The sequence below is a fragment of the Glycine soja genome, chromosome 8 (assembly GCF_004193775.1).
Source record: "Glycine soja cultivar W05 chromosome 8, ASM419377v2, whole genome shotgun sequence".
In the NCBI taxonomy this organism is placed as follows: Eukaryota; Viridiplantae; Streptophyta; class Magnoliopsida; order Fabales; family Fabaceae; genus Glycine; species Glycine soja.
Window position 1 is genome coordinate 39,468,164 of NC_041009.1, and position 8,600 is coordinate 39,476,763.

At 30.3% G+C, this 8,600-nt stretch overlaps 1 protein-coding gene across 2 annotated transcripts; it reads left to right on the forward strand.

Annotated features, from left to right (window-relative positions):
• Positions 1-471: 471 nt before the first annotated feature.
• LOC114423915 lies at positions 472-6,757 on the forward strand. 2 transcript variants are annotated; one of them, XM_028390823.1, is made up of 7 exons: positions 472-836; positions 1,271-1,361; positions 2,338-2,394; positions 3,991-5,770; positions 5,868-6,072; positions 6,189-6,355; positions 6,462-6,757. In XM_028390823.1, the coding sequence occupies exons 4-7, from the start codon at positions 4,003-4,005 to the stop codon at positions 6,638-6,640; spliced, it is 2,319 nt and encodes a 772-aa protein (XP_028246624.1). In that variant the 5' UTR covers positions 472-836; positions 1,271-1,361; positions 2,338-2,394; positions 3,991-4,002; the 3' UTR covers positions 6,641-6,757. The 2 variants fall into 2 exon arrangements, with proteins under 2 accessions (XP_028246624.1, XP_028246623.1); XM_028390822.1 differs by lacking the exon at positions 2,338-2,394 and having other exon boundaries at positions 473-836.
• The last annotated feature ends 1,843 nt before the right edge of the window (positions 6,758-8,600 follow it).

Consider the following 8,600-nt stretch of genomic DNA (forward strand, 5'->3'; position numbering starts at 1 on the left):
GATTGGAAAGCGTGAGACATTAGTAAAAGCAGAGAAAGCTCGAGAAATTAAGTCCGTTTGCGCGGTTCCCTCGACCGGGTTCAAAACCGATCATTTGGCGAGAAATGCATCAATAAAATATTCAATTTGGCACCAAACCGGTCAAAACCGGTGTACTCGGTGATCGGTTTAACCAGTTTTTTTCACTTACTTTCTGCTTTCACACTTTCCAATGTCTCTACAACTGCGCCGCTACAGACTGGCTCTACAGTCTACACTCACCTGCACGCCTAAACTACACTTTTTATATTTTGATAATTTATAATTGTATAAATTTATTTTGTGAAAACAAAAAGTTGTATAAATTTATTTATTTATTTATTATTAGTACACATTGAAAGTCTATTTATTTAGTTGAAGAAACATAATTTATAAATACTTTGGTAGTTTAATTTCTGCATATTTAATTCATGAATGTTTCAGAAAGAGGTGAGTGGCATGATTCCAAAAATGCGAAGGAGAATTGGAGAAAGAAAGTGTTTTTGACGAAAAAATTAAAACAAAAATGATAAATTAAAGCTAAAACAAAATATTAATAAGACGGTGCTTCAAAAACATAAAATAATGGAAATTTTGAACGTAAAGTAAAATCATAAACAAAATGTGAGTAGAGGCAGAGGTGCAGTTTGGAAAGACCGGGTGATTTGAAAACGAAGAGTGAGTGATCAAAAGTGGTAAAATCTGAAAGAGAAAAATATAAACTATAGGGTTTAAGGTTTTCCTAAACCTTCAAGCATCAGAGGAAGAGTGGTAAAATTTTCATAGTGTTGATAAAAAGGCAGAGAGCAAGTTATTTGGTAAGTCACAGCTTCTTTCATTTTTATTTTTTTTTGGTGTAAAGCATTTAGTTAGTTTGCTATTCACTTAGAATGTTGAATTTTAAGTTCTCCTACGGTTTGATTTTGTCTTAGCTCTGTTTTTGGAAACCAAACAGAGAATGGTGACAACGTTTTAATTTTTTGATAAAAAAAGTTATCAGTTTTTCTTTGTAGAGAGACATGTTTTCTTACTTTCTTCTGTCTATGATTTTGTTTTTTGAACACTTTGCAGCTGCATTTTTTTTAGTATATGCCATATTGCAAGTAACTCCACTTTTACGTGATTCTGACTATTTTTATGTTGATATTTTTGCTGTCATTTGTGTGCAGTTGTTGTCATATCGATAACAGAAATAATGCTTACGTAACTATTGCTTAGATATTTATTTTTTTCTCTCTCTTTTGTATTGCAGGTATTTACTGGTCAAGATCATAGCAGGGTGAAATTCAGTGACAATGTATCTTCAACCTTATACAAATGACAATGGTGATGATACTAGCAAGGTAGTTATCAGCATTTAGATTAACCTCAGTAGTCTAACACTCTACAGATTCGATGATAATTTATCGTTGGAAGCATTCCACAAACCTCCATGTTATAGAACTTCATTTAAATTTAACATCTTTATTTTATACTGCCCATACTGGTTCATGATGGAGGAGGACGAGTTGAAAGGGCTTTTTTAATACACTAATAAAGCAAATATACGTGCTTAGATGCTGTTTTTAGAGATGGGTTTTATACTAATGGGTTGCATTACAACTTGAATTGGTTATTTATTGTAATAAACATATCAAGAGAGTAAGCCTTGTTGCAACTATAAGACTACTGCCTTGCAACCTTAATGGTTAATTGGTTTTGGGTTCTAGTTCTAGAATTATTCTCTTCACTCACAGAGGTAAGCTGTTTAGCACTGCCACTCTTCAAGTCCTGAAATGATGGGAATCCCGCATGGTGTGACTGTGTACACTGCACAGGCCACCTTTTAGAAAAATATATCATGCTTTCAGAGAGAAGAAAATATTATGTATTTGGAAGACATTTGCATGCATATTATCTATATAACTTGTAACTCGTAAGAATTTTGAAATTTTGACAGAACATTCTGGATCACTAGTTATTATTATCAACTATTTAATTGGTTTTAATATATGTCAACTTTACAAATTGATAAGTATGTTTAAAGTAGAACCACCACCATGTTTAGTGATTTGAGAGTCTACATATGCTATTGAATTTCTTCCCCCTCTCCCCTTTACAGGCTGCTTTGTGATTATGCTCTGTCCCAAGATAAAAGAAAAAAAAAAGCTTTAGAATTAGATAAAAGAAAAGAGAAAAGCTTAATAAAACGAATTGGTTGCTGCACAAAAAATGTTAGAAACTGGTTCATTTTATTTTGACAGCTTTACATGTGTAAGAGTATCATGCTAGGACAGAAAACTAGATAACTGGCTCATTTTATTTTGACTCATTGTCTAGGTGATAGTTGGATAGGGTTGTCATTGGTCAGCTGTGATCTTTTTGGTCAGTTCAAAGGTATGAATTGATTGAAACTTTGAAAGATTTATACATATATATGTGTGTGTGTTTATTCTTTTTCTTTTGGTAAATACTCAAACTTAGAAGCTGCTTACAAACTACAAAGACCCTGACTGTTATATCTTGGAAATGAATTTGGTCATCCCATTAAGCCATCAATTTGATTAGTCATGTAGGGGGCTTACCTTTGGTAGTCATGCAGGAAGTTAGAACTGAACTATTGGGAGTGAAGATGCCCGACTTCATTAATAGCTTACTGCTTGAGGTGTGTGTGCGTGCGCCTCTGAAAGGATCCAATTAATTGTATAGAGTACAAGAAAAATAAGCTCTAACTATAGCACCTAGAGACTTAATTATATTGTTATAGTTCTTATTCCACTTCAGTCCTGGCCTATCAACAGTTCTAAGGTAGTTTTTTTCAAATGAGAGGAGATGCTGATAGTTTCTATTTGAACCAATGTTTTTAAAAATTAACTCAAATTGGCTGGTCAGATCGGTTCAACCAAAAACTGGTGATGTAACCGGTTTGAATTGGTTACTGGATCAGCTATGTATGTGAACTGATTTAACTTGCTATGACACGATCGGTTATGAGAAGAACTAGTGATATGTCCGGTTATTTGTGAACTAGACGAGGTTGATCAATTTTTTAATAAATACAAAAAATGACATCATTTCAGTTTTGAAAATATAAAAACACAATGCAGTCTCTTTGTTTTGTTCATTCAATTCAATCAGTTTGTGCTAGAATGAAACACCCACTGAGCCTTAACCAAGAGAAAGAAACACCCACACAGCCCTGACTTTCCCCTGTTTGTCATCAAGTTGTTCAATCTGCTCCATTGCTGTTGTTTGTTATTTCATTGGAGCTGGGCCTTGTTCATCATAGTCGTGCCTTACTCTGGTGATGGTTTTAATTCTTTTTCTATTTCTTGTTAAATCTTGATAAATACTGCAACTGGTGCTTGTAATAGATACTACTGGCTACTGTTGTTAATTGCTTGCTATATTTCCACTTGAATCTTGATTTTTTAAGAGAAGACTGTCTTACACATGTTTTGGTGTTTCTGAACTAAATGACATCTGGCAGTGCTATTCTACTATTCTACTTAAATGTAATTGTTATCATTTGACTTAATTTCAAGAGCTATTGCTTTTATTATACTTGATTGGATGAAGATAAAGTTTTGCATTGGCTAATAAATTAATAATGCTAGGGGTTATCTATTCAGCTATTTCACTATTGTTAGTAAGTTAATATTAGCTTACATTCTTAAATTCTACCTCATTACAATCTAAAATAATCCACTGTTTGCTATTTAGAAATCTTTAATCCTATGACAGTATTGGTTCCATTTCAAATATTTAATCATGACGTAGGAATTCCACTGGTAGTATTGGTTCCATTTCAGATATTTAATCATGATGTAGGAATTCCACTGGTAGTATTGGTGGTTCCATTTCAAATATTTTATCATGCTTATTAGGAATATGTAGACATTCTTTTATATAAGCTTTCACACCTAATAATTTGGAGTTAAGTTAGTAGTTATTAATTATTTCTCGTCTGTTCTTTGCTTATTAATTTTGCAGTTGAACTTGGAGATGTCATATGTTGCAGCCCCATTATCACAAGAAACATTCACTCAAAATTCATCTCAAACTCAGAGACACATTAGAGTGAAAAGTGATCCAGCTTGGGGACATTGTAAAGTTGCTGAGGAGAATGAAAAAACTATTCTGTTGTGTCTCTATTGTAATAAAATTTTTAGGGGCGGTGGCATTAATAGGTTCAAGAATCACTTGGCTGGAGAAAAAGGGCAATGTGAGCAATGTAAGAACGTGCCTGCAGATGTTCGATTTCAAATGAAGCAAAATCTTGATGAACGTAAAAACAAGAGAAGAAAAGTCCGAGAAGAATATGTGGATAGTAATGAATTTGGTGAAGATCAAATGAGAATAGTTGTGGATGAAGTGCAAGAGCCAATAAGAGTATGTAATCTCAATCCACCTCAAAAGGGGAAGAACATCAATCGCATAGGTCAGTATTTCATGCCTAAAACAACCCCTAGAGCTCAACCTACCTTAAAGAGTGGGTTGCAAAGTAAGGAAGTCATAGAAAAATGTGACCTTGCCATTGCAAAGTGGATGATTGATGCTTCTGTGCCATTTAATGCAATTAATTCAGCATATTATCAACCTATGATTGATGCTATTAGTAGCATGGGTCCAAGTTATAAAGGTCCAAATTTTCATAGAGTTCGTGGTTGTTTATTAAATAAATGGGTTGATGATGTGAGGAAGCTTGTGGATGGTTATCGAATTGTTTGGAAGCAAACTGGATGCACTCTTATGGCTGATGGGTGGAATGATGGCTGTAGGAGAACTTTCATTAATTTTCTAGTTTATTGTCCTAAAGGAACTGTTTTCTTAAGGTCTGTTGATGTTTCTCATGCTTCTAAATCTGCTGAAATGTTGCATAAGCTTTTTAGGGAGATGGTGTTATTTGTTGGGCCTGAGAATGTTGTTCACATAGTGACAAGTAATGCTGAAAATTATGTTGCTGCTGGAAGATTATTGGAAGCTGAGTTTCCTAAGTTATATTGGTCTCCATGTGCTACACAGTGCATTAATTTGATGTTGGATGACATTATGAAATTAGAGGAAGTAAGTGAGATTGTGTCACTTGCTTCAAAAATTACCAAGTATATTTACAATCATTGTTATTCTTTATATTTGATGAGAAAATATACAGGTGGAAAAGATATACTTGGTCCAGCTCCAACTCAGTCTGCCACTAATTTCATTGCCTTGCAAAGTATATTGGCTCATAAAGATGCACTAAGAGCCATGGTAACATCTAGAGATTGGACAAGCTCAGCTTATGCCAAAGAATCTAAGGCAAAAAAAATTGTGGAACAAATCTTAGACTCCAGGTTTTGGAAAAAATGTGCTGATATTGTGAAGCTCACAGAGCCATTGGTTCACGTCTTACAAATTGTTGACAGTAAAGATAAACCTGCCATGGGTTTTCTTTACCAAGCTATGTATAAAGCCAAAGAGGAGATGATTAGGAGGTTTCAGAAAAATAAGAAGGTAGAGCCTTACTTGAATATCTTGGATAGGCATTGGGATTCTCTTCGTAAAAGTATACATGCTGCTGGTTATTGGTTAAATCCAGCTTGTCATTTCAATGAAGAATTTGCTAAGCATAAGTCCACCACATCTGGCCTTTTGGATGTCATTGAAAGGTATGCTCATGGAGATCCTGATTTGCAATTTAATTTGGCAAGTGAAATGAGAATATTTAAAAATGCCGAGTTAGATTTTGGGAGGCTAGTTGCTACACGTGAACGGAATACGGTGATGCCAGGTACATTTAATGCTTGATAACTTTTTGTATGATTCTTAATCTTTATTTTTGTTGAATGATGGCATATTGATTTATTTTATCATATGTAATATTGTAGATGAATGGTGGGAATCTTATGGATGTGGTACACCAAACTTACAAAAGCTGGCTATTCTTGTTCTAAGCCAAACTTGCAGTGCTTCAAGTTGTGAACGGAATTGGAATATATTTGAGCATATTCATTCAAATAAAAGGAATAGGTTAGAGCATCAAAAGCTTAATGATCTTGTTTATGTTCGTTACAACTTGAAGTTGCAACAAAGGTATTATTATATTCATTCTTTTTATTGTAACCAAAAAAATATTCATTCTTTTTTATTGTTTATTTTTTGGTGCTTGGATTTTCTAATGTTGACATGTGATCAATTGATAAACCTAGGAATCCTCTAAGGCTTCAAAATTATGACCCAATCAATTTTGAAACATTAGATGACCATTCTAATTGGGTAGTGAAGGAGTCACCACCATTCTTAACTAATGAAGAGATAGATGTTTTACGTAATGACCTTGCAAATATGTCCATTCAACCAATTTCTGATGATATTGGTATGTTTATTTCATTAATTATAATTTCATTGTTTGATATTTGGTATTACTTGATGTGAATTGTTATTTTATTTATTTATTTTATCCTATAATGATGTTGTCATAGTTAAATTAAATTTGGATGATGATGATGATGATGCACAAGACAACACTGGGGAGAATGACGATGATGAGGCCCAAGAAAACACTATGGAGAATGTGAATCTAAATGAAAATAATATTGATGAAACTTCTCATTTCTTGGATGAAGAAAAACCACCCGCTGATCCAACTTTGGCTCCTTGAGTATAAATTCTGGATTTCTGTACTTTAATGTTATTGTGAGCTTGTGTTTATTTATAAATCATTAGATTTTGACCCGTGCAACGTAAACATGATATTTAAGAACTTTTATTTGAATTTTGTATAATATATAATTTGTTAAAATTTTCTTTTTATACTTTCATAAAAAATATTCATATTATTCTTTTTCATACTTTCTATGTTTGTAAAATAAAATATTCAATAAATTATTTAATTTAGGAAAGAGAAAATCATAACAATTACATTCAAATTAAATTATTATAATAAAAAATATAAATTGATTGTATTGTAATAATTTAGATATTAATGTGATTAGTAACAAATTGTTCATGTGGGTTAGGTGAAACTTTTTACTTATTTTTATATAAAAAAATCGTGACTATGTTATATTTAATATGTAACTTTATTTTAATATATTAGCATATGCATAGAAAAATAAAATTTATCTAGGTAGAATAAAATCTTGAATAGTTTATTTGTCTAAAAATTAATTTAGACACTAATTTTGTGCGAAGAAAAGCATAGTAATTATGTTGTCTTAATTTGATTTTTGTTGTGTAATTAAATATATATATCAATTATGTAAAAGAAATTTTAACTTTGACCAAAACAATTTAATAAAAAAGTTTGTCCCTATGAATTTAATGAAAAATTTCCACCTGATTTTATAAAATTATGTTCATGCTTGTGTATTATATTTTATATGATAAAATTAAGTGTAAATTTCTCTTGATATTTTTCTGATAATATTCAGTTAAGTATAAATTTTTCTAGATACCATCATGAAAACAATCATTATCTTTTGTTATATTTTTTAATATTTTTCACGTTTGTAAAGCAAAATATTCAATAGAGTATTTAAATTAAGAAATAAACAATCATAAAAAATACTTTAAAATTAAAACTATTACAATTTAAAAATATAAATTTAACATTATTTTAAATATTAATGTGACTTTTAAGTAAATTGTTCTTCCTATGGATTAAGTGAAAGTTTCTACTTGATTTTATATATAAAAAATAACTATGTGTTATATTTTATATATAATTTTTATTTTAATATATTGACATATACATGTCAATATCTAAAAGAAAATTATAGTTTGTTTAGGTAGAAAAAATCATGAATAATTAATTTATGTGAGAAGATAATAAATAAACAAATAATTTACGTGTAAATAAAACATAATGATTAGTTGATTATGTAGATTTAATTTTTTTGCATGCTTTATATATTAATTATGTAATTTTTTTTAACTTTAATTAGAAAAAAATTAGTTAAAAAGTTTATTCCCGTGAATTTAGTATAAACTTTTGTACTTATTGTTTTTATAAAAAATTCATCCCCGTGTGTTTTTGTTATATATAATTTTTTTAATATATTAGTACATACATATCAATGTATAAAAAAATTTAAAATTTATTGAGGGTGAAAGAAGATCTTGAATAATTTATTTAGCTACAAAAGTAATAAATAAAAATCTATTTTAAGCACTAAATTATTTGCATAAAAATTTATTTTAAGCACTAAATTTGCACGAAAAAATAATAGTGATAAGTTGATTCAACTTGATCTTTGTTATGTGTATCTAAATATATATTAATTATGCAAAAGAAATTTGAATTTTGATTGGATAAAAATCCTTGGTAAAAATGTTTTTCCTTGTAAATTGAGTATAAATTTTCTTATTTATTTTATAAAAAATGTTCATTCCTATATGTTATATTTTATATGATAAGTTAAGTCAAACTTTTGTTGATACTTTTATGAAAAATATTCATCCCCATTTTATGAAAAAATGTGATTGGTTAATTTTTTCAATGTAATTGACAGATTAACAAATGCTAATTGATTGACATACGAAACAAAATTATAAAAACACCTATGTTTTGAGCGGGAAAACTTTTCTTTTTGAGATCCCAACGCTAATATATATATATA

What these genes read in the sequence shown, in the direction of transcription:
- LOC114423915 (XM_028390822.1), top strand. Translation starts at nt 1,314, where the DNA reads ATGTATCTTCAACCTTATACAAATGACAATGGTGATGATACTAGCAAG. An exon ending in ATGGTGATGATACTAGCAAG is followed by an intron (nt 1,362 to 3,990) that starts GTAGTTATCAGC and finishes TTAATTTTGCAG; the next exon opens with TTGAACTTGGAGATGTCATA. An exon ending in AACTTGAAGTTGCAACAAAG is followed by an intron (nt 6,073 to 6,188) that starts GTATTATTATAT and finishes TGATAAACCTAG; the next exon opens with GAATCCTCTAAGGCTTCAAA.